The sequence below is a fragment of the Gobius niger genome, assembly GCF_951799975.1.
Source record: "Gobius niger genome assembly, chromosome: 8".
NCBI classification, from domain to species: domain Eukaryota; kingdom Metazoa; phylum Chordata; class Actinopteri; order Gobiiformes; family Gobiidae; genus Gobius; species Gobius niger.
In genome coordinates this window covers 17,667,678-17,694,175 of record NC_136859.1, presented here as the reverse complement: position 1 = coordinate 17,694,175, position 26,498 = coordinate 17,667,678, and the positions used below count along the sequence as shown (strand labels likewise).

General features: G+C 41.2%; 2 protein-coding genes across 7 annotated transcripts in view; both read right to left on the bottom strand.

Annotated features, from left to right (window-relative positions):
- LOC306967115 (protein MTSS 1-like) overlaps window positions 1-19,870 on the bottom strand; it is a 40,204-nt gene extending 20,334 nt beyond the window's left edge. For 4 of the 6 annotated variants that reach the window (XM_079562015.1, XM_079562017.1, XM_079562018.1 and 1 more), the window contains exons 1-3: window positions 19,352-19,870; window positions 17,209-17,270; window positions 12,809-12,882 (exon numbers count right to left, since the gene is read on the bottom strand). In XM_079562015.1, the coding sequence (XP_079418141.1) occupies window positions 12,809-12,882; window positions 17,209-17,270; window positions 19,352-19,423 (208 nt within the window). In that variant the 5' untranslated portion in view covers window positions 19,424-19,870. The remainder of the gene's footprint in view (window positions 1-12,808; window positions 12,883-17,208; window positions 17,271-19,351) is intronic. The other 2 variants (XM_079562019.1, XM_079562020.1) reach the window with 1 other exon arrangement.
- Window positions 19,871-21,664: 1,794 nt separating this feature from the next.
- On the bottom strand, window positions 21,665-25,934 carry mal2 (mal, T cell differentiation protein 2). The gene is made up of 4 exons (XM_079560905.1): window positions 25,596-25,934; window positions 23,990-24,160; window positions 23,141-23,341; window positions 21,665-22,150 (listed from the first exon to the last, which is right to left on the bottom strand). The coding sequence occupies exons 1-4, from the start codon at window positions 25,734-25,736 to the stop codon at window positions 22,079-22,081; spliced, it is 585 nt and encodes a 194-aa protein (XP_079417031.1). The 5' UTR covers window positions 25,737-25,934; the 3' UTR covers window positions 21,665-22,078.
- Window positions 25,935-26,498: the final 564 nt, after the last annotated feature.

The window sequence follows — 26,498 nt, the reverse complement described above, 5'->3', positions numbered from 1 at the left end:
TTTTTGTCGCTCTTTAGTCACTTTTTTTGTTGTATTATTGTCACTTTTCTAAATCACATTCTTGTTGCTTTTTATCCTTGTTTTCATTGCTGATGCTTTTTTTCAAGTGGGGGTTAAGAGGTTAAGAATCCCTCACTGTTATCTCAATAGAAATGTTTTTTGTTTATTAATGCTGAGCAGAGCAAAAACAGAAAAAACACTAAGAAACAGGTGAGGCTAATCTATGGTGTTTCTCCATTTGTGTCCCTGTGTTGTGTCTCGGCAGTCCAGGGAAATGTGTCCTGAATACCAACGCACAACCACAGCATTACCCTCGGTCGCAGCTCTGTATCATCTCATGTGATTCAATTTAGTTCTCCTTTCTGCTCCCACCTTTGCTGCGTTTTCTCTGCTTGTTAAACAGATTTTCCACTTTTTCCCCCCAAAGCGGGCCCGACTATTGTCACCCTTCTATCCACCTCATCCTTTACATCTCCTGTCATGTCAGGTATAAAATAAATTGTCACACTCGCAGAAAACTAACTGACACGGCGAATGAATGTTATTCGCAACACACACAAAAAACGGGTAACACTTTCTCCTGAAAAGCTGAGTAAGTGTGTCAGTGTGCCATGGGGTGCTCTGGCTGAATACTGATGGATGTACGTTTAGTATTGCTGCCTGGAACTCGGCTTTAGGCTCCCATTGTAAAGCATGCGGAGACAAGACCAGAGCGTAATTAATGGTAAACGTCATCTCAGCTGTACGTTATTGTAGATGCAGCACTATGGTCCAGTTAACCAGGGGAATGTAAAGAGTGGTTCAATACTGTGGCATGGTTGAGAGCATTTTAAAGAGATGGTGCTGAGAACGGAGCGTAAACAAACTATTAAAACTAATTGGCTGAAGCATTGTCTCCCGCCCTGCAAAAGCTCTGGGGCCACTTTCTGTTTTTCTTTCTACTTTCATTGTTGATTACTATAGTTTGACAGAGACATTTGAGAGAGGACTGAAACATGAACTGCTAAAATCTGACGACTCAGATGCTGTTTGTAGAGGTTCAAACTGAACATGGTTTAAAACCTCTTAACTCCCGCCTGAACCAAGCGCTTGTTCCTAAATCTAAAAGTTTCTTGAAAGAAGCGTAAAAATAGCGAAGAAAACGAGGATGAAAAAGCAACATAAAAGCCACAAAAATGTGATTAAAAAAACGGACGAAAACAAGACAAAAACGCTTCAAAGTAAGGATAAAAATGCGGCGAAAGTTATGGTCAGTTTTGCAGGTCTTTCAAATGAGCCGTTACAGTGGTCAAGAAGCTTTTAGCTTAAAAATATTAAGAGAAAAATTTACTAGGTTACGGCGGGGTTAAGAGGTTAAATTATCAGAGTACTTGCAAAGTACATTACTGCTTAAATAATTGCAGCCTTCCTTTGCAATTTGCCAACAGCAACCACCAAAGTGCAATTTTGCTGTGAACTCGATCAGTGCCACAGCCGTACTGTAGTCTGATAGGTATCTTCAAACCGGAGGATTTAAAGATGAAAACAATATGCTTTGGGAAATGTTGAGTCTGTCTCGTTCCCAAGAAAATTTCCCTTTGCAACACAGATCTCAGATTTCAAATGCAGATAGAGTCAACGGGACGACTGTGTGTGGTCCCTCGACAGATCCTCTGTTTGCTGGTGGATTTCAAATGCTAATGTATGCTAACTGTAGCCTTCTTTTAGTGCTATACTGTGACTGCGGGGGCTGAATTTAGATGCGCATGTATCATGAGATCTTTGCTGTCCTTCTGTAAGTTGTACATTAGCATTGAAGCGCATGCAGGAGAGCACACATTTATTTATTGTGTATGTTTTGGCACATGGTCTAAATCCCGCCCTTCCTCCTGGTGTTGTCGGTTTGTGTCTTGTTCCATGACTCCAACATGGTGCCCGCATTTATCCAGGCAGTAAGCAGTTGGACAGTTCAAAGAGCGGTCAAAGTCGAGACAAAAATAAGTGTTCAAAGAGAATGCACTCCATGGGAAAATGTGGGAGGAAGGCAGTTTTCTTGTAAATTCTTGTTGCATTTTGTTAAAGGTCTGATCGCTTTTAGTTGTGAAGTAGGCAAGTCGCCGCAGTGAATGGTGGCAGTGCAGGTCTGTAAACAGTGTGTAAATAAACAGGCACAAAGGGAAACCGACACTTATCCCTTTAAAAGACGTACTGAAGGCCCGTTAATTCCCACAGCTGCCAAAAAACAAGTAGTTACAACAGTAAAGGAGATTTGTGACTCTTGTCGAAAACGTTTCAGCCCAGAAGAACTGAGAAAGATTCAGATTTGATAAACATGTAGAATGACAGTGAATCGAAGACAAAAATACATAGTTCTTATAGGGCGCCTAAGTTAAGCGATGGCCCTTGGGTCCATTCTTGCTCTTTTCTTGGTTCTCATGCCCCAATTTGTCTAGTTTTCCCTACTGCCCTGACACAGATTGTTTATACAGAAGAAAACATGTATATCTTATAAACGGCATATCAGTCAACTGCTTTAGCGTTGCCATCCGTTTCATTCGCTTGAACTGTTGTTTTTACCCTTTGAGCATGCGAAAAGGACCGTACGACAAGACGACAGACAAAACATGCAGAAAGTCATGTCCCGTAGTAAATGATTAACGATGACGCGCAATGGGCAAAGGTTCATATGAGCAAAACAAGGCGCTGCAGCAGCACGCCTTGGGAACCTCACAGGGGAGCGCGATTGAGTAACACTGTCCGTATGAATCATTATAATTACGGATGCCTCATGCGTGAATTAAATACGAAGGCAATAATTACAAGCTTTGATACTACAATAGTAAGCAACAATTACAGAAATCACCAGAAACACGTCACTGCGGCCTCACATGCAAAGCAGGGAAGAAAAGAGTAGTTTATTGAATTAGAAAGCTGCAATCTATAGAAGTACTCATATGTAAATTAGGGCTGCACAATATATCGCCTAAAATATCGTATCGTGATATTAGGTGATGTCATATCCGTAAGCCAGAATATATCGCACCATCACAAGTCCTTTTTTTTTACAAACCAAGCCAAAAACAATGAACAGAACAATAAATGTGTAAAAGTTCTAAGTTAAAGTTTCAGTTAAATTTTTCCTTATTAAGTTCAATTTTAGTTTTGTTGTCTGATGTACAGTTTTTTTTAAAGGAATAGGCCACCGTTTTTATATACTAAGATATGTTCTTACCTCACTTTAGTCGAGTTAATATATCCCCGTCTGGTCATTGTCCGCGCGCTCTGTCACGCAAACAGAGCACATACGCAGCCTCTCCCATATGTGACATAGCTCCGAAAAAGCTCACGATAGAAGCTACCAAGCTCTTCCACGTGTTCCCTATTTAAATAAAGTTACGTGAAGTGTTTTCATGCGAAGTATATTTACACAGAAATGTAACTTGTCGATTTTATAAGCAAATAAAAAGGGGGACTATATTGTGAGGCGTAATGATACGAGGAGTAAAACGTCCGCGCAGTAACTCCTAAAGGTTATTGACGGAAGTGAGCGGGGAAGTCTTTAGGAGTTACTGCGCGGACGCTGTGCTCCTCGTATCATTACGCCTCACAATATAGTCCCCCTTTTTATTTGCTTATAAAATCGACACGTTACATTTCTGTGTAAATATACTTCGCATGAAAACACTTCACGTAACTTTATTTAAATAGGGAACACGTGGAAGAGCTTGGTAGCTTCTATCGTGAGCTTTTTCGGAGCTATGTCACATATGGGAGAGGCTGCGTATGTGCTCCGTTTGCGTGACAGAGCGCGCGGACAATGACCAGACGGGGATATATTAACTCGACTAAAGTGAGGTAAGAACATATCTTAGTATATAAAAACGGTGGCCTATTCCTTTAAGTCTTCTTTTGACACATTTTGCTGAAAAACTAGTTACCGTATTTTGTGTTTTTTTTTAGTCATAGTTTGGCTGGATGTGCGACTTATACTCAGGTGCGACTTATATATCAAAAGAAATAATTTCACATTTGTTACTTTCACTTACTGTACCAGTGAAAATGTAAAAACGGCAAAGTTTGACGTGAGGCCGAAACTTGTGAGGGCCTGGCGAAAAGTGGAAGTCGCACTTACTGCATTGAAGAAAAAAAAAAAAGCTAATTGCGGGCTAAAAGCTTGGTGGCCACAGCGAGAGGAACGAGTTCCCAAATGAGAGCATGAACGACGTGATGCCGGGAGAGGCTTGTCAACGGTGCAGTTACGCCTCCATGCCCAGGTCGTTGCCAAGGCTGATGCGACTTACACTCCAGAGCGACTTATATATGTTTTTTTCTTCTTCATTGTGCATTTTTTGGCTGGTACGACTTATACTCTGGAAAATGCGGTACGATTTGTGTTTAAAACTCCTTATCCCCCGCCTTGACCGAGCACATTTTCTCCAGTTTGGTTTTACCCAAATCCAAAACCTTCTTGAGAAAAGCATCCAAAACGAGAGGAAATGAGGATTGAAATTGCAACAAAGAGTGACAAAAAAAATGACAAATAAGCAATAAAAAGTGATGCAAAGAAAAAGATTTGTTTAGATGAGTTTAGTAGGTCTTAGCTTTCAAATGAGGCCTATAGGCTGTAAACTTGTAGATTTGGGTAAAGCGGAACTGAAGAAAGTGTGCTCAGTTAAGGCAAGGGTTTAGAGGTTTATTAGAATGGACCATATCGTGTTGAATCGGTTTCTGAAATATCGCAATAATATTGTCATCGCGATGTTACAAAGCCGCATCGCATATCCCAAGTTAAATATATTTCACATTTGTTTACTTGTTTGGTGCAGATGTTCTAGTGAAATTGGTAAACCAATTTCTCAGTACTAAATAGTTTATTTTCTATCAACTTCTAATTGGATTTTTCCAAGATCAGCAAGTTCGCCGTAATAATGTTATAAAGATAAGAAAGAAGTGGATTGATGACAAATTAGGGACCAATGCAGTTAGAGCTACCCTCACTTGAACTAAATAGGCCACATATTGCATTTTGTTTTGGCCCCTGAATGCGCCACTGACCTTTCCTTTCGGCTGCACAGAAGGACTCAGAGGCCTCTTGTCTGTGAGATACTGGTGATAATGTGAACCAGAGAGTGAACTGTTTGTGAGCGCAACACAACGCGGCCTTGTTTGCAATAATGACCGCCAGATTGCGTCTACCGTGTGCTTGAGGCTTTCGCGCGCCCATTTCGAGTGTGTGTGCGCAAGAGACCCCCCGATCCTGTCAAAGAGTTAGTGACGGGGCATTCTCTTGCACCCCAGCGGCACCCACATCCTCCACCCACACAGGCAGGGCTGCAGCGCTGCAACAACCGCAGCATTCATTCACAGTTTATGAAGTGTCTATGGGACGACAGAGGAACACACTCAGCTCAGTCGGCAAGGAAAGTGGATAATGTACCACTTGTTGTCGTCCGATCTGTAGGTAGAGCAGTTTTCTGACAAAATATTGTTGAGGAGACAAGCCATATAGGATGTCAACATGATATTTGCACTATAAGAGCAAAACATGCGCACCTTAATAATAGGCAGCACTGTGAATGTTTCAATACATGACCAATTGTTGAGTCTAAAAGGATAACTATCCCAGATCACCTTCAGGGCTTAGGCATCTCTCCGATGAGTCGATGGCTTCCTGCTGTGCATGTGTCCACTGTTAGTCTAACGGTGTGTCCTATGGTAATTTGTAGTTGTTGCATTTTATTATCAGGTCAACCACTCAGCTCCCCTTCTGTCCTTGAAAGGAGTTCAAGTGAGCACAAAGTTCCTGAGGACAAACAACAAACTCAGAGAGCGTGGCTGTCACGGACCAGCTGTGCACCTGGCCTTGAATGCATCGTCCACACACACAGAACAGCCAAAGAGGAGCTAAAGAAACTCCAGGCCGTGTATGGCACTGCGTTCGGGTCTATAATGAATTTGGCAAAGGTTTGTTCTGAGTGAGGGAAATGAAGTCATGGCTGGTGCTGGAAAGACCAATTACTATCAAGTTTCTGTCAGACGTGTCTTTGCTGCAGACAGATCGACTGCCAAATTACTGCTACCAATGTCAGGTTTCTTGCCATTTTGTACAATTTCTCGATGGTACAAAAACAGCCCAATGGTTATGGTCCTCTGAATGTTTGTGTCATTGAAGAAATATGTGCAGGATGATGGGACCCAGAAAACCATGCATTTTAATATTGTCTACAGTGTTCCTGGGGGTTATGTCTGGCTTGGACTGACTTTACTAAAGCATTAAACATATTTTGATGTGAGACAGAAATAGCATGAGGTTCAAGTAATGCTTTGTGCTAAGAGGTCCACTATTACTACCGGTAAGTGCACCTATTGATTTCAGTGATAAAAAAAAAAGGTTGAACACCCGTGATTATGTGCGAGAGGAATTAACAAAAGCTTGATCATGTAAAACAGGAAACCCTTTTACCTCCTTACTGTTTTGTCCAGCTTAAGCTACAGTTTATCTCACCAGTTGACAAGATTTTGACATTTCCAACCACACTATCAACAGTGTTATGGCTGCCAAGTTTATCTGCAAAATCACAAGGCCAAACTATCTTTCCCTTGTCAAAGTTGGGCCCCAGTGAAGACCTTGCGGGCAGCACTCTAAACTAGCTTTAACCTCATTTTTTAAACACTTGGACAAATTATGCATGATGGCAGATGATGGTCTGACTGTCATGACTCATACTGGTCCAACAGGGTTTCTGTTTAAACAAAAACAGAGTGTAAACACAACCTTGTACTTTATGCACGCTAGCAGTCAGGTGCACTGTGACAACATGCTGTAAAGTGTTTAGCCGACTGCTGCGCTAGAACCACGCTCTCAAAGTGGATCTCATGTCTTTTCCACTTGGCTCACGACGCACAAATCACTCTCTCAAGCCAATCTGAATTTCTAATAACGATAAGCAGATGTTCATTAAAGCAGCTGGCATTGGCTGAATCTGCCGGTGGAAATTCTCTATGTTACTGTTCCAGTGCTGTATCCAGCTTTGTGGGCACCCTTTGCAAGACTGTCTTTGTGGCCTACTTTGACGAGTTACAATGGACAACTTCCTAAATGCTTATGACCGTAAATATTCATAATTAAAATGAAGTATATTGCGGAGCTATTTGAGCATAATAGGTCAAAGATAGTCCAGTGTTTCAGCACTTGTTGAAGTCTTTGTTTGATTTAGAGACACTTTTATGTATGTTTTGTTTTTGTTTAGAACTACTACTACCTATTTTAGACCTGGTTTAGTTCTTTATTACAGTGATTATCAACCTTTTTTTTTTGTCTCGACCCCCAGTACAACAACTGCTGGTGTTTGTCACCACTTTGACCATTAAAACTACAGAGAAAATATGCCTCACATTTTAATCTGGCGACTCCTGTGGGGGTTCTGACATCGAGTTTGAGAACCGCAGCTTTAAAGCAGTACTAAGTAACTCATGCCCCTAGAGGCCATAAGCGCCACTGCAGGTGTCGTAGCAAGTTACGTTTTTTTACTCATTAATAGTCTGTGAGAGTAAATACTGCGCTGACAGAAACAGACAAGAGGAGAGAGGGATATTGTACATCCAATTACACAATGGAGATATTTTTTTTCACTAAAACTTGGCTGTAAATACTGTTTAAATGGCGCTAGCTCGCAGTTAGCTTTGCTTTTTTGATTCCATTAGTGTATATTGGTGACTCCAACCCGGAGGCAGGGAAGTTGCAATTGTGGTTTTCTGGCCAGAGATAATCATCCCATTAACATTTGTACTACCCCCAGAGGGACAACGAAACGGACTTATTAAGGTAAACAAGTTGCTTATACTGCTTTAACAGTCCTGTTTTAGTCCTGGTTTAGGTCTAGTTAACAATAATTTTTTTGACACACTCAAATAAATGTTGCTAAATCTTGCTAATTCAAAAAGGTGGTTGAATATTCAGGACCGGATCCCTGTGAGTTTTCTGTTTACACTAAGGAACAGCTCTGACACTTCCCGAAAAGGTGGCCCTAATTGAACTTGTGGATCCTCTTGGCATTGACACGGATAATCCAATCCAGTGGGTCACACATTACGGTGGTTGGTGTGAGTCGCTATATGCGTGAGTGTGTTTGACCCATTAACCGGTGTAATAGGCGGTTCCATTCATCTGTGAGGTTATTCACGATTGGTTCAGGGCAATCAGAGGAGAACAGAGAGAGGATTGAAGCATGGAGACAAATCTGGGTCTACCGGCTATGGACACGGGGAAGGAAATGTAACGCCTGGCCTAGGAGTGAAAAAAGTAGCACAGAAGGCTTTTTAGACAGAGTTTGGAGACAGTGGGTCAGTTTAGTGCAACAGACGGGCTCAAAGGAAAGTTTCTTTTTTTGAGCGGTGTGGGGTCTAAATGTGGCAGGACTAGAGAATACTGAAAGCAGAGTGAGAAGGTTAAGATACACTCTGCAGAACTGAAATGTATGACATGTTGGTGCAGACTGAGAATCAAGACGTGCTGTGGCAGCACAAAGAGCAAACTGTAATTTAACGGAACCTAATCCTACCAACAATAATTTTATCGAGATTACATCTTTGCTGTGAATTAAATTTAAAAAGTTTGTATGACATTACTGGCTTTGCCAAAGATGAACAGAAAAATCTTTGAAAGAAGGGAAGCCATGTCAATGCCTTTCCCATGCATGCCTGTACTTAGACACACTTACACAGAAGCTCTGGGTTTAAAACTCTTCGGTGCAACTATCTTTAAGAATGACATGTGTCTCCAAACTTCAAACAGGCTTGTCAAACCCCTTTAGTCTCAAATAAACAGGTAAACTGGGCTAAGAATCCCTCTGCATTTGTTCCTTCATTATTCCCTAACTTCAAAGTTCACCACTGAATATTTTTTCCACGCCACTAAAATCGACAGGCAGAGATAACACTAAACAGTTGGCTGCAGCTTTGCTCCGCATTAGCAGTGGCACCAAGTGCATTAGCAGATGCCTGGAAATAGTCAAAAGTCAATCTAACGGAGACACTTGCTCTTAAAAACACAACCAACAATACAATCTGTCTATGTTTTACACTCTGCTGTGTTGGAGTGTTCGGGATCAAGTGTGGCCAGAATTTCAACAGTGTCTATAGTGTAACATTGGATCGAACAATATTAAGGACAAAACAGCGATGGAACAACTGTGAACTGTGAACTGCTGTGTAAGTTCTGGTAAAAACGTCTAACACACCGTAACATAAGAAAACTAATTTACGTGACATTTATTTAACCAGAAAAGTCTCCCTGGTCCGAAAGTCAATCTGCCTTCTTAAAGTGTGCATATTAAAATCTCAAACTGGTTTTAGGATTACACCCTGAAATTTTGATGCCCTTCCTGGGTTTTTAAAGGGGCACAATTATTTCCCAGACAACAGCACTCTGGAATGAAGTTATTTTCAGGTCCCATTGTAGGCTCCTGGGCCTCAGTGGAACTAAAGTATTCCATAAGGAGGGACAGCAGGGAAGTTAATGAGACATGGGAGAGAGTCTGGACAATGGGCTGGAGCTGGACAAAAGGCAGAAAGAAACCACTAAATGTTCTCCTGCCTGAAGAGGTAGTCTGAACTAATACTGTACACCTGGAAAAGTCAAGCACGAGACACAAGTTCAAAAAAGGGTGACTGGATGACTACAATTTACAACAACAACGTTAACAATAGAGGACATTGTTAAAGCCAGACGGGAAGTATTTAGACGTGTGCACGGGCACTAATGATATTTCAACTGCTTGAGGATGAGTGACGTTTCAGCCGTTCCACCTACAAAGGCAGGCATTTGATCACACTCATGCCATAACGTGAAAAGAGAAAAAAATACTCTGTTTTTACACAGACTTAACACTCAACTAGCAATTCACCACCGAAAATACTGGATGAGTGACTGCTCTTTCCAACTACCATAATTATCACCTTTGAAAACACATTAGAGGAGCGATGCAGGTTTTTCTTCGACTTCCCAAGTAGCAGCAACAAGCTACTGCACGTTAGCTTTGTGGCAGGTGTCTAATTCAAATTTGCAGAAGACGAGTTCAAACCCAACTCCGATCTGAGCATGCTGACAGGCCCACTGGGATTAATATACCCCTCAGCTTACTCATACGCTTATAAATACGTATCAACATTCAAATGACTCGTATAGGCAAGAGTCTTGGCAGCTGGGATCCCACAAGGCCCAAGAAGAATCTATTCCGCCATGGCAGTGTGCTCAAAGTCAACACGTAGGTTTCATTCTGCATCTGTTTTAAACGGTGCCACGCTCAATTTAGCAAGTCCGCTCCACGATGATGTCATCCCGGTGTGCGGCTTGTATGAAGTCAGCTGTTTCGCAGTGGCTGACTAAAAGGAAATGTCAATATTGCACAGGCTTGATGAATGGAATACCGCGAGGAGGTAGCGCCACACGTCAGCGGCATACCCAAATACAGATGCACAACTACACCCAATTAAAGTCAACTACTTGTGCTAATAGTTGCGGTTTGTGGGGTTCCCAAAAGATTACTACTTTTACAAAGGCATGAAAGGTGAAAAGTGCTGTATTGTTTGTCTTGGAGCTATGTCTGTATGGGTATTCAAACCACTGAGGAAAAATGTTTTGTGAAATGTCTTTTGTGAGTGAGAAAGCACACGTATCTGTGCGTACAAGGCTTGGGCGGTGTGGGAAGCTGCAAAACAAAAACACAATCTGTTTTGGTTCAACAGGTTTTTACATGCTTGTTTTTGTTCTCCTGGCTTGTAAGAAAGCAAAGCTTGCCCATTTAACACAAACCACAGCGCATTGAGATCCAGCAGTAGATCTCAATGTTGGAGTTGTATTCTTTACCTAAACAGGTTCGTCGCACACTTAGTTGCGCTCACTTGAGTTATGAACACAAACTGAGAGTCACAGTCCTTTGAAAAACTCACATCAATCCGCATCCATAAGCCTGATAAGAAATATCAAAGTGTGCCGAGTTCACAGTGTAACCCATTTCCAATTTATGGGCAACAATCACAGCAATATCTGTATCTGCCTGTAATGGGTTTGCTTTCAAAGACAGCCGAAAGCTTTCGTCTCACGCGTGATGAGGAAGATGCCCTTTAGTCCCTTGTCATAAACGTGCGGCTTCATTTATGTTTAGTAAGCTGTTTTTGTTTTCCCTTCATCATAAATACATTTTCCATACTGACGTTGTATAAAAAACAGTAACAAAAGCAAAGGAAAAATGGATAAAATCAATAATGGCCTGAGTATAATGGAAAAAACACATCTAACACAGTCTCCATCCAGGTGCATGTCTACATCAAAGCTACCACGCCGCACACATCCACAAAGACAGCTCCCATGCTTTGTAATGTTATTGGACAATACAGTAAGTTGAGATGTTCCCTCAGCAGAAAAAAGTATGACCCCAGGCACTTCTCGTCTGTTACGTACACATAACAAACGTCTTGTACATTTAGTCCTGCTTTAATGACAAATCATCGTGTGTAAAATCATACTCGTGAGGCCAAGAAGTTCGTATTTTGGTGCTGCGATAGAATGTCGTGGAAGAATGTGACCATCTCACAATTTATGGTGGAATTTTTTGGCACTGACATCATCTGAAGGCCCTTAGATAGTATTGAACACTCAAATCTCCCCCAAAACAATGTGCACACAGCCTTATTTGCAAAGTTCCCTTTTAGTATTTCACTCATAAGTTGAAAAACACACTTCAACCACAAAGAAGAGGCAATGGAAGCATGTTAATGTGTACAAGCCTGTCCCAGATCTGGATAAATATATTGTTTTGTGAAGGACATATAACTGTATAAACCTAGGCCAACTTACAGCACATAGTAAGGCTTCCAGCATAAACTTTGGGGAATAAAAGGAGCTTTAGCTGTTAAGGTTGTGTTAAGCTGATTGAAAGCCAACACTGAAAAACTTTGAAAAACCCATTTTAGCATCCGAAACGTGGGTATGTAAACACTGTCGCCTAAGTAAACTGATCTGAATGAATGGGATGCAACATGAATCCTCCTCAAGAGCGATTCAAAATGTCACAGAGAGGTGAAAGCAGAGCAGATGGGCGATGACGCGGCACCTTTTGGCGACTCTTTTCCCGTGGTGGCTATTTGTAATTCTCAGTAATACACCAACACAAAGTTCGGAAAAGACGGCGCTTCGCAAACAGATCAAGGAAGTGACTGATGACTCGCCTTGTCTTCACTCCCTGCTGCGAACGCACAGATAAATGCGCTATCTCGGCTCCTATTAATAGTTTGGTGCGGTGGTTGGAGGTGTCAGGGCTGAAGAAGGATGGGCTACTTACTCTTTCTCTCTCTCCGCACACACACACCAACCTTAAAACCCAGATGTGGTGAAGGAAGGGTTGGAGGAGTGGGGGGAAGGGAGGCGAAATAGGTTAAAGACCATAGACAAAGGCAGTGGCCCAACTTCAAGCAGCATTCGGGCAGATTTACTACCAAGACGATAAAGCAAACAGGCTGTAGATTTTAGCACCGAGGTGATAAAGACTGAACTTTCCGAGGCACATGTCACTATGGAAATCTAGAGAGGACCCCTTTCAATAGAGGTCATGATTGTTTGGCACCTATAAACCAGCAAATAGAGATCAGGCTTGTGTCATAACATTAAAAAATGTAAAAGGCTCGAACATATTATGCCGTTTCATTGTGTTAGACGCTATGCTACTTGCTTTCGACAAACATGGCGGATATCTCCCATTACACTCGATTTAAGGGGTTGACCAAGACATGAATTTAGATGAAACACCTCTTGGTTGGTGCATATTCTTACCTCGTGAGTTAGTGGCCAAGTCAGCCACTTTCTGAAAGGCATCCAGGAAGGCAGCCACCGCAACCACAGTCGCCCTGGAGAAGAGGGAAGACAGGAAAAATGAAAAAAATGCACCAAAATATATGTTGAAACGTAAAGTAATTTTAGTATGTGCAATTAAATACTGTGGGAAACGGCCCAGGCACAGAAGGGTCAAGCTCTGAAAATGCGTACTTTTTTTTCTGAGGAGTGGAGCTAAAATGTAAAATTGAAATGTGCCAGAGTAAATTTGCATGTGTGTAAGTTAAAGCCCCGGCGTGCCCTGCGGAGTGAGGAATGTACTATGTGTGATTACTCGGGGAGACTGTTGGAATCTGTCCAGCTCAGCACACTACGGGCCATCGAGGAGGGATATGCCCGACGTAAAATGAAAGCAAGTCAAGAGGGTCAACCCAGCGGTTCTCAAACAGAGGCACAAGAACAACTGGGCACCTACTGAAGATCCAGTTATACCTGGTTTTAGAGTGTCCAAACTTTGAGCATCAATCCTCAGTCGACATGCACACACTTGAGAATCTTTTTGTTGTTGTTGCAATTTTCAGATGTGAAACAAAGTTCACAGACTAGATTCATAACAGTCTTTTCAACGAAAGAAAGGAGAGGAAAGATTTGCTGCACGCATGAGACCCCCAAAAGAGTCATGTGATTGACCGTAATGTCATTTCCGAAAAACAAGATTGTTGGGGCCGTTCTTTGTCCATGGGGAGGCTGTGAAACTCTACTGCAAAGACACTCCAGGATCCTGTTAGAGGGTCCACACTGTGAGCTGGGGGCAAACTAGATTTGAGCGGAGTTGACGGTGAGTGGCCTGATTGAGCGTACAGAAGCGTCACTCAAATTCTCACTCAAAGTATGATTTGAGATTTCAGAGACTGCAACTCGACAAATAGTTCTAACCCACGGACAGCACACACACACACACACTAGGAACGCCACAAAAAAGAAATGTTCACGACGATAAGGGTTTATCAGGCCACGCCCCACAAACTTGGGGAGAGGCAAATCGGAATGGCGATCGGCTTTATTCACTATATACTTTGCCAGAAGAAAGCATACTCATGGGGTGAAAAGGTCAAAGCCAGTCACTTCATAAAAAAAGGTCTTGGTGTTTTCCCCTCTGTTTAAGTCATCATGCCGGGTGTCTCTTGGTGGTGTTTCGAATGACTGCCTGTCTGGCTGTCTGACCAAGCTCTTATTAAATTAGCTGGAAAAGGCTACAGTTCACTTCTTTGGCGGGTCAACTGATTAGGTCACGGGCAAACCGGCAGTCTCATTTCAGACTCAACAAGAACCACAACTCCAGGAAGGTCCTTAGAAGACAATAGCCCTGACGTAAAGTGTGCGCTTGTTGGAAACCAGCGGGGATCTTCCATTACCAAACTTGTGAAATTCCACAAACACTTCAGGTTGGTAAGACTGGGCAAACTTTGGAAGAAAACTAACAATTGTCCAGCTATTCTAAAAAATAAATCCTTTGTTTTCACAGTACATAGTATTAGTCATGGTTCTTTTAGGTGAGTATATGACTGGACTAGTGGAGAAAGCCAGTACAGGGAGAGTGTTTACCACTTTACTGCGTGTGTTCTCAACATGATTCATGAATGGAAAAGTCATGGTGTACAATGGGCTAACCCTGTTTATTTTAACTAATGCTTATGGTAAACAGTTGTCGGTTTTTGATTAACTTGCAGATCTCTTAGGCCATTCAATTAGAAAAAATAAAATCAAACTTCAAAAGGGCATATGACACATTAGACATAATTAAATGTAACATTTTACTAAAGATTGTACCCAGCTTTCTTTAATTTGGCCATTTTAGTGATGTTTATAGCTTCATTTTCCTTATTGGACACCGACAGGAAGTGACACAGATGAAGGCAAACCATTTTAAACTGTTGCCGTGACAACCATGTTAAGTCAACGGCAAATGAGTCAAACTGCTATGGAGCTTAAAAAATCTGCATCGGCAACATTTTTTCATTAAAATTGCTGCTTCACTGAAATGAAATGAGAATTATTACTGACAACAATTACTATCCATCTAAATAAGTCATATTTTCAAAAGCACTAAAACCTGTCATACGGCCTTTAAGTTCATAGTATGCCCTGCCCAAAAGATTGATGTCACTTACTAATTGCTCAAATAAGATACATAACATCAGTTAATGAGTAGTGTGTTGTTGCTGAGTTGACCAAAAATATCCAGGGGTGTGTCCTGCAAGTGGAAAAAGAAATATACACGCAGGCACATACAGATTCCTTTCTATTTAAAGGCCAGTAAAGGCACCAAACCAACACTATGCTAATTAATACACACTGGAATACGTGAAGAAAAAGTGACACGCTAGAATATTCAAGCTTACAAAATATACACCTATTATGAAAATTAAGTTTAATACCTCGCTAGTTTTAAATGGTCCCGGTGTAGTTTGCTGTTTCACTTACTCTGACCCACATGGCCCCATTGAAGACAATAGCCTCCCCATGGACTAATAGATTATAGGCACTACAGTTTGTAAATATATTCTTAGCAGCTGTAACTGGAAGGTTGAAATCAAAACATTAAAAATATCATTGTGATACATGTTAAGTACACCGATAGTATTTTGATGTCTTGCTCTTGGATCGTCGACTTAAATGGATGAACCTTTTGAACCTATCGATAAGGAAGGCTAAATATATTCTCTTTTGGTTCACAGAATTTAAGTGTTGCTTTAGCACAGCTGCATTAACCACAACCCACCGAACACGCCAAACACTGACAAGTTTGAAGGGGCTCTGTGATTAGAAATCCGTCAATGTCCCTGCCCTCCTTCTTCAAAGCTGAACTTGTGAGCACATGCGAGTCTGTGAGTGCGTCCAACAGCCACTAAAAGCCGACATGGGCCAGAAAGAGCACCATATTTAGAGAGAAAAATAAATGACAGAACAAGCCTGACACTTAATTGGTTGATTTCCTTGCTGCTTTGTGCGAGGGGGAAGCAGTGGGGCCAAATTACAGAGTACATTGCCTCGGGACGTCATTAAACACACATACATAGTACACTGGCTGGTCACTTATCCAGACCAGGGAGGGAAGGTGGGTGTGTTCTCCCTAAAAATGTGCCCCTGAACCAAGAGGAGATTACAGGGATGTGGGGCTTGGTCTGCAGGAGGAGAGACTGGACACTTGGCTTTAGAGCGAAATACTTTATTTGTAGGTCACCAATGAACAAGCCAACATAGGAAACTTATTTTAGCGCTCCAGCAATAGCAACATCAATACCATGTGTATGCTAAGTATGCCACAACCACTGTGAGCTATAAATGCTCTCCAAAGCCATCCTGCAGTTACCACCCCTGGTTTTCAAGTTGTGTAATGAATGACCGAGATTTTTCAAATAAAAACAACCGCTCATTGATATATTGCTTTTTTTTTTAACAGAACTTACAACTAATAATGAACAAACTGACTATATTGTAGTGTAATGTAATGGTGTAACAAACGTTTTTATATTTTTCTGTATACTAGTAGAGCTATGAACAGGAAGAAGGAGTTCTGCAGACTGATTTAAGTCATTTTATTGACTAGATACTTGGCAAATTTGGCGATGGTCATTAGCAGCGGGTCTACAATTTCTCCCCCGAAGATGTGGCATGGCAGGGGTCGCATACTTGACCTTGAACGATGAAGCTCTTGAATAACACAGTGCCTTTAATCAGGTTTAGTGTGGAGGAAATGAAGATTGGGACCTCCTGCGGGCCCCGGACAGTATTGTTTATGCTCACGGCCTTTATTCGACTGTCACGAAGAGTTTGTAGCATGACACGTGGACACTTAAGTGGTAAAGGAAGTGCCATGTATTGTTAATCAAAGGATAATTTTGAGCTGCAGGACGCTCCCCTTACAGTGCTCGTGGAACAATACGTCTTTATTTCTGCTGTCATAAGACGTTTGCATCCCGACACGTGGCCACTTAAAGCCAACTTGGAGAGGGCATTGGGTATCCATTTGTGAGTGAGAACATTTGACAGGGAGTGTGCTGAGTTTACAGCGCTTACAGAGACAAATTAAATCAGACTTGAATGGAACTTTAAAAGAAAGAAAAGCAATTGCCTCTGCTGTGAATTGTTATTACCTATTGTGTGCAGTCTCATTGATGGTTAGGTTTGTGACACGTGTCTCTGTATTCACATTAAAAGGTCATGACATCATATGTAAGAATGGCCATTGTGCCCTGACGTCTTGGGGTGGTAATCTTTGAACATCATTACAAAGCATCTAAATAGTAGTACTCATTTCATACTTTTATCACTACAACAGGAAACAACATAATACTGCACATTACTAAACTCAATTAGCTTGGTAAAAAGATTCTCACCTGATTTGCGACTGTAGTTTGCCGGCCTTGGTAATGAAGTCTTCCCAAATTGGGCAACTGCTCTGTAAGGGAAAAAGCACATGTGACCCATCTGCACAGATTTTACAATTCACACAGTTACATAAGTGTTTACAAGACCAACAACATCGGGTTAAGGGGGCCTCACCTTCCCTCCAAGGCTGAATAGTGATTAACGCGGTCTAGACTCTTCATTTCCCATGTTTGTTATAACAACAGTTGTACACACGATGTAGTTTGGTGTGTGCATACCTAACACAACCATTGGGCCGTTGCGAGAACGTCTAAGGGAACTGCTTTCACCTGGTTAAAGGAACAGGCCACTGTTTTTCCATACCGAGATATGTTCTTACCTGAGCTTAGACGAGTTGATGTGTACCTGTCTGGTCTTTACGCGTGCGCTCAGTCATGCAAAAACACCAAACGCATTGTTAGCATTTAGCCTCTCCTCCTCTCCTCTATGAGGCCAAGTGGGTGAAGTTAGAAGCGATCTCTTCCACGTTTTCCCTATTTAAATACGGTTACATGAGCGGTTATTGTATATTGTATATATTCTATATTGTAAGGCGTAATAATACCTTAGGAGCACTTCGCCTTTACTGCATGGACGTCGAAGTGATATCATGCCTTATAGTACCCCTGTTTATCCACTGAGAAAATCGACATGTTTAATTTTGTGTACCTATACTTGGATCTTGTAACTACTCACGTAACCGTATTTAAATAGGGAAAACGTGGAAAAGCTTGGTTGCTTCTAACTTCACCCCCGTTTGGGTCCATGAGGAGAGGCTAAATGCTACCGCGTAGAGACCAAACAGGTACGCATCAACTTGTCTAAGAACAGGTAAGAACATATCTCAGTATGCAAAAACAGTGGCTTATTCCTTTAGGTTTAAGGTTACTTCATTGTTCCTGTAGAGGCTTGACTCATCCTTCAATGCCCCCATGACAACCTGTCTGCTGTGGGACTGCACCCAGGGAGTCATAGTTAGTCTATTATCTTAAAATACTTGTGTATCAATTCTAATTCAATCCACTTCAGCATATTTTATAAACATAAGAGATTCCAAAGTCTGCACATGTATAAGAAAGCAGTTCAATCTGTCCTCATTAAAAGAAATAGACACTAATACACTTAAACAAACAAGAGCCGTGCACAAATAGAAATGCACCTCGAAGAGTCTGGAAGCCATTAGGGTGGCATAGTGGGACCTGGATATGTTACAACCAAATGTTTGTCACTCCTGTGTTACTACCATCAGTGTCTTGAGGAATGTCTAGTTGTGCTGTTGGACATGGCACCAAACAACACACTCCACTCACAGACTCCTAGTATGTTGAACAGAATGTGGCCACTGTGCAGTGTAACTTTTCAAATGTACAATTCAGTTCTCATGCAACTGTTTATAAGACGGATCATGTAGGATACACCGGCCCCACATAGATGTTGGAAATAGCCGTGTATGAGCAGCATTCACAACAAACTTAAGATAGATATTACGCCCAGCCATTTGACCTACACGTGTCAGACCCCCTAAAACCCTGTGGGCACTTTTCTACCCTGACAGCGACATTCTCAGCATTCCTTCAGGCTCTACAACAGCTGGGAAATCGCCTAACAGTGCCATCATCTGAACTATGTCAAATTGAAGATCAAAATAAAACGCCCTACTTTTTTATAATTGCCGATTGCCCTATTTAGTCCTCATGGTGGCCACATAGTTTTAAACTTCAAACTGGGGCAGAAATTGAATACAAAGAGTAATAATACAACCTTGTTTTTAAATAATAGGTCTATGAATGATATGGAAGATGTATACAAACTCTATTGACTAAACATGACATGCCAGTGGAAAGTAAGTTTATGAGAAATAGCAGCAGATAAAGTACTGGGAATAACATTGCCTTCAATTACGAGCATGCAAAATACATTGTAATGTGTGCAAGACTGAGAAGCAGGTAAAGAGCTCGTGAGCGACCCGTCCCGGAGAGGGGGCTGTTTTTGCAAAGTTGAAAAGTCAACAAGTTGGGGGATAACAAGCATAATGAGGAGAGGGTGAAACTTGCAAAACAATCTCAAAAAGTTACAGAGGCGTAGTTGTTTCTGCGTCTTTTTGTTACTTACTTTCATGTCTGCGATAAGAGTCTGGAAGAGCCCTCCGAGCGCGCTGCATTCCTTCTCTATCACAACCTCCATTTTCAGGACCAACTCCAGCGGTCAGCCCTTCGCCTCAGATCGCCACCTCCGATCCCCCGAGCAACAATATACCAAACTGAGATCTTAAGAAAAAAAAAAAGGGAGTGACGAGTGTGGGCTGACGAGTATAGTGTTAAAAAGGTGACGATGCGACGCAAAATCTCGCTTTTAGAGTAGCGCCATTGACTACTAAGAAAAGAAGCGATAAAGACGGAGAGAGAAATTTAAATACCCCTCTCCCTTCCCCAGGGGCCCGCTAAAACCCATCGCTGACCCGCACACGCCACTGAGCCGAGTCCGGTGCAAACACGGGGGGAGGGAAAAATGATCCAGTGATTTCAAGGAGTGAAAGGTAATTCCGAGTTTGTCAAGTGACTGAGGTAAACGCCGACGCCGGAGGAGTCACACACACTGGCTCCCAAACACTGGCCGAGAAAACGTAAAGGCAAGAGAGGAGTCAAGCTGCGCGGGGCAGGGCAGTGTGGGCACTTCCGGTTTGTAAATCTGTGCTCGTCAGTGACTGAGACATATGGCCACAAACGCAGTCATGTTTTATGGTTGTCTTTCTTAAAAGCAATGTGGCTTGTTTGTCTTTTCAAACATTGATCCTTTTAAAGCGCGCGAAATCATTCTTTATTGGTCCGCGTGGATTTAGAAGTTGCACGTGCGTAGGCCTGTGCAGTACCTGCAGACTAGTCCATAAAAATATTGTTTTGTTGATCATGTTTTGAAGTATCAGTAAACATTTCAAACAAACTAAATTTACTCACAAAGGTTTATTATGAAGGGAGCTCACGGAGCATCCGGTCCTGAAAGGGTGACCTCTTTCTTTTTCAACTTTATGCAAAATTGTCAGAGAGAAGAAAGAGAAGAGATGGTAGGCCTAATATACTGTTGTGAGAAGCTTTGACAGTATTACTTCTCACCTAGATTTCTATGGTTTTATGTGAACATTTAGGGTGTAGGCTATTACAATATAACCAAGTCTAAAGTAGCCCTTCATTTCCAAAGGTGTTCTGTTGTGAGGGTTCAAAAATGGAAAGCATGCAAATATAATACAACCATGGTTATAGCCCAGTGAGGCCAGTGTAGGCTATCAACCACATCAACGTCTTACTAAAATGTATAGAGTATTAACACGAGCGACATCTAGTGGTTAAAAGAACAAAACATCAAATAAATAACAAAAAAGAAAATATTTTTTTGCATCACACCCTGTATAAAAACTGGACACCCAAAATTCAAAATGATGGCAGTGGTGGAAGTAAAAGTACAAATTATAGGTACTTTTACTTTACTTAAGTACATTTTATGATGAGTACTTTTTACTATTACATTTTAGAGCCTGTATCTGTACTTTCTACTCCACTACATTTTTAAATTGGGTTAAAAGTAAAAGCATTTTAGTTTCAAAGTGACCTCTCTACGACGAACTGGTTTCGTCCCAGTTTAGTCCAGGTTTAGTTCCTGTTTTGGACCTGAGTTAGGTTTACTCGTTTAGACCTAGTTGTACTCAAATGAAAAATCCTGCACACTTAACTCTTAAACACTTTTTACTTATAAAGTAAATTTTATAATCCATACTTTTATACTTTTACTTAATTTAAAATTGTATTAGATACTTTTACTTATACTTAAGTACATTTTTGGTCCTGTATCTGCACTTTTACTTCAGTGCATTCACCACTGAATGATGGTATGAGGGAGGGCGGCGCGAGGATGGCCGTGGAGGCAGTCCACTTTTTTCTTCAAATTTTATTTTTTTGCCGCAAAACGTACAACAAAAAGTGCAAGGTGCAAAAGGTGCATCAGAGGAAAAACATGACGTGGCTTCTCCAGCAGCAGAACCATGACTAACGGTATCCGGCACCTTTTATACCTTCCCACAAACTTGATAAACCTATGAAATCTATGCAGTGATTTCCATTAACATTAGCTTTTTAAAAGCACATTAAAATCCTCCAATAAAAACCATAACCTAATGAAAAGGGAAACCCCTGCTATGTAAACTCCCAAACAAAACCACCTCACTGAACTTAACAAAATCCTGACCCAAACACATGGCAGAATTGGCTGTGCCTGGAAATGTAACGTGCGCCCCACAGTGGCCCAAAAGAAACATTACACATCAGTGAAAAGTATTAATCTTTACCTTAAAATGTATATTGTGTTTATTAACAGCACTTAGATAATTACAAAAGTGAAATAGTGTACTAAGAGACACACAATTAAGCACAATGCAGTTATGTTTTTCTCATATCGGCTTTGTTACACACAACAAAATACTTGAATTTACTGGCCCATCTGGAATTAGACAATTATAATCATATCTATTATATTGTTAGAAACAGTCCTCCTGATATCTTTTGATCAGCTAGATAAATTAGAAAAAAATACTGAACAATAAACAGTGCACAATCATTAAAGCTAAAATACTACACAATTTTAAATAATGGCCACAATAAAATAACATGTTATTACAGGAAAAGAAAGGACGTAGCACCAAAATATCCTAACACAGAGAAACGTGTTTGTCGAAATGCAGAAGGTGATTCATTATTATTGACCGGAAAGGTTGTGAACATATCGAGAGCTAAAATATGCAACATTTGAGAAAGTTAAAATGGATAAACTTGTTATGAGTCAGATTGGGTGTTACATTCTCCATCTCTTGAAGCCCATCATCAAACTGCAGCCATAACAAAGTGTCACAATGAAAGCAAATATCTGAAAGACAAAACGAGACACATGATTATTACGTTTCTATAGACGCGACACTATTACACTGTACAATCCAAAGTTCTAACAAAATGAGCAATACTTGCCACTCACGCCCCTTTGTTTATGCAAAGTTTTGCTTTTTTGCATTTTCAGTTTGTACTTTGTGACGTCATTCGGCTGCCGTTCATCAATGAGCAATAGAGCTCAACAGTCCCGGTCATTTGATGGGTGCCGGGAGTAAAAATCCCATTCATTTAATACATTGACTTGGTATTAAGAGATTAAAGGCAGGATGTAGGCTAATAATCTCTTAACCCTCGCCTTAACCAAGCTAATTTTCTCCAGTTCGGCATTACCCAAATCTAAAAGCTTCTTGACTGGAGATTACAGCCTATAGGCCAGTGTAATGCCTCATTTGAAAGCTAAGACCTACAAAACTGATCTCAACTTTTATGTCACGTTTTCGTCGTTTTTTTTGTTGTTGTTTTTTGCATGTTTTCATTTCTTTTTTGTTTTGTTTTCATTGCTCTTTCGTCGCTTTTTTGTCATGTTTTTGTTGCTTTTTTGTCTTGTTTTGATTGCTTTTTTGACACTTTTTTTGTCCCGCTTTTGTCTCGATTCTGTTCACAGCCTATAGTCCAGTGCAGTGCCTCATTTAAAAACTAAGACCTTGTAGTTTCTGGAAATATGTGTAAGATCTGTGTGAGTAAAACAAAACTTGCAAGTGGTGGACGGCAGGTAACTGGTTAAAGGCCAAGAAAAAATGAAAACAGAATAAAAAAATAGAAATATCAAAAAATATCAACCAAGTGTGCAGTCAAAGTGCAGGTGGTTGATAAAGTGACACTGATACACAGAGATAATTGCACATGGTTTTGCATAGAAGTTTCTGTGCGACAGAGAGCACAAAGCACAAAGCTCATTCGCCTGCATCAACTTTATTTGTCTTCATATTAGGTTACATTTTTTTTTATCATAAAGTTGCGTATGACTTACCGTAGCTGCTACATTGATGCTATACTGAGGACCATTCAGGATGGTGAAAATATTGCCATGAGAAGCAGGAAAGCAGCTCAGGTTCTGGGAGCCGTTGACTATGCTTTTGAACGGAGTGCCTCCATTTGCTGCTGTGGTTGCTGCCTCCAACACGAAAGCAGCAAAGTAGAAAAGCACTGCTACAAAATGGTATAGCACGTCCTGTGGAGAAGAACAGAAAACAAATGATTTCACAGAGAAAGAATCATATTTTATGAGAAATGTTGATAAATTAAATCTTAAATTCCAGTAATATTTAGTTTAGAGCACAAAATCATACGGAAAAAAAATACACTTATATACTGCAAATCTTATAGGTTTCATTAATCAGATATTGAATTTGAGGTCCACAAATAACATTAGGTTATATAGAGTTGTCATAATTTCAAATAGAAACAATACTGCCTAGATAGATTGAGGGAAGCATCAATAGTAGAAAGAGGGTGTGTCAAAGCATTTAAGAGGAGTTCGTATTATGGCTCAACAGACAGCCCTTTTGTTAAGCTTCAGCGTGAGCTCATGTTCTACGTCACTCTTTGTTCCACTAACAACAAACAACCCCACATGTCTAACGACGCCACTCTGCAGCAGGAGAGAAGGGAGAGCATTTTCTTATGACAATTGTCTTTTTTACTCCTATGAATTATACACCCCTATTGCTATTGCCGATTTCACTTTTTGGCATGCCTGCATTTTGAGAGAAGCTTCCACAACAATCCTTTTTTATAGACTGTATGTTGACAATGCAACTGTCAGGGTGGATTATTTTTGAGACAAGTTTGGCAAAGAGAATTATGATTTGACTCTTACTATGACGTTCCAGTCGATGTTGACGCGGTCAGCCAGGCCCGTGATGAACAGAGTGAGGTAGGCAGAGGACAGGAAGAAGGTAGTGACTGAGACGAACATGACCCAGCCCTGCAGCAGAGGCACTGGCACATTGGAGGAGGCCACCAGGATCCATACCAGAGCCCCAAACAACTGCAAACACAAACACAGCAGAATTGGTTTGAAGACTGGACGCAAGAACAACACTTAAACAGAGGTTCTTCAACACTTCTACGTTGGCGCGTTTCTTCTTTTCAGTGAACACATCTGTTCAAGAGAAGCTTTTACTGCAGGATTTGATTTTTTGATTTTGATTTATTTTCACATAATAAAAACAATAGCATGATTACAACTGGTTTCACAAATGTGATGGAAGGTAACCGAAAACCCTCAGGGGGCTTGAGAAGTGGCAACCTCCATAAGTTAAAATTAAAAGCAAATGTGAGGCACGCATAAAAAAAGTAAGTCAATTAAAATACATTATCAGAAAACACAATCCACTACTTCAATACTGGGTTTAGAAATGAATCCCAAGAGGAAAATAGCAATCACTCAGGAGCAAAGATTCAAAAGATTTTATAAACTGAATTGGGGAAAGCTCTGTGAGAGGAGTTGGCAGAATATTCCATATTTTAGGTCCTCTGTATAGAACACGGTGCTCTGATTAGATTGCTGCTGCGAGTGGGAAATCTATGAAATTCATTGTTAAAGTAAAACTTTTTATTGAGGTGCTGTGGCAGTCGCCCTTTAACTGAACCATAAACAAATTGACCAACTTGGAAGTGGTAAACCTGGTAAACACTAAGAACACCGGCTTTTAAAAGGTCAAATATAGTGTGAAGAATATCACACTATATATATAGGAATACATAATATGGAGAGGCCAAATGCTAACTACATCTTAGGTCGTTTTGCGTGACTGAGCACACGCACAAAGACCAGACAGGTACGTATCAACTCGTCTAAGCTCAGGTAAGAACATATCTCAGTATGGAAAAACTTTGGCCTGTTCCTTTAAAACTGCTAGATATTATTATCATATTGCCAATATTGTGAAACTTCTAAATAGCGCAAAATACGTCCTAGTCTTCACATTGCACCATTTGCCTAGTTTTGTAAGCATAGGCTCTTAAAATCAAAAGTCACACTGAAAATGTGTCCTCCAACGCGTGAACTTTATGAGGAAAATGCGCTCGTGTGTACAAATTGAGCTGCGGTTAGAGGTCACCTTGTGGTGTGTAGAATATTACTGAGATCTCAATGCAACAGTCCTACTACCAAGCCGCAAATACCAGATCTACTACAATGTTACTGAACATGTTCCAGGAAGCCTTGAGGACATGTTTTTCACGGCGTTGTCAACCTGAGGAACGGGGGAAACGCAGCCTGGCAACCGAGACGCGGAGTTTGTAATGCGTTTGCAGTGAACAAACTCTACCGAGAAAGAAGGACGTGCCTGAGAGCGTGACGGGCCTTTAACTTTGGAAACGTATTGAGTAACATATTAGACTGGCCATGGGACAGATTTTTGTGGGAATATGGAAGAAGATAAAACAAAAAAAAACGTGGACACGAGTTTGCTACTTACAATCTCCAAAGATATCAGTGCTCCGGAGTACGTCCTGAGAACTTCGACTCCTAAAGGCAAAGAAATCGTGGCTCCCGGGAACGAAGTGGCGGCGGCGGTGGCAGCGGCGGCGGCAGCGGGGTCCGTGGCTTGCTCCGACATCTCTCCGTCTCTGCAGCTCCTGGTTGTGCCCCTCTCCGCTGCCTAGCTCTCTCCTCCTCTGCCCCCCACCGAAAACTGAGCTAAACAATGGGCCGAGGGGAGCCGGGAAAATTCCTGCGGAGTCATATGTCCCCAAAACTGGTCGGACAGGTGCAGCGGCCACTCCCTTCACCGGGTGCTGCTTTCAAAGACCTCCCGTGCGTCGAGGACTGCGCGCGGACAATGGTACGATTTCATTACACATTAATAAAGTTAGAGAAGGGAGGAGTGCGCGGGTTATTTTTCCAGCCTGCATAGCCCAGTTTAAGAAGGGGACTGTGGTATTTGAAAAAAGCAATGCACAAATGATATTATGTTTTAACACATTCACAATTATCCATTTGACATAATTACGCCTATGTATTTTAATAACCATCATAATCATAATGAAAAGAGTGGCAACTATATTTTATGTTGAATTATTTAGTAAGAAAGAAAAACAATCACATGTAATTGCTTTATTGCCCCTGTAAAGACTTTCCAGTGGAATGAGTGCCTTAGTTAATGTTTAGCTGTTATTTCGACCGTGGGCTCCAATGTTTGTACGACCTCTAACTCAGAGCACAGTGAGCGGAGTTCACTGTGGTCAGCTGCAAAAATCAGAAGAGAAAAAAAGGAAAGGATAACGTGGTATTGCAAACCTGGGTCTGTCAGGAAACGTTAAACAATTAGTAGGAAATTGGAAATCATTTGAAGAAAGAATGAGGCGTGAGATAAGCTTTA

Bases quoted from the DNA above. Each gene is read 5' to 3' on its own strand.
- mal2 (XM_079560905.1), bottom strand. From the start codon at position 25,736: ATGTCGGAGCAAGCCACGGACCCCGCTGCCGCCGCCGCTGCCACCGCC. The intron at 24,161-25,595 runs GTAAGTAGCAAA...TTGTGTTTGCAG, and splicing joins CACTGATATCTTTGGAGATT to TTGTTTGGGGCTCTGGTATG. The intron at 23,342-23,989 runs GTAAGAGTCAAA...TCTTCTCCACAG, and splicing joins ACATCGACTGGAACGTCATA to GACGTGCTATACCATTTTGT.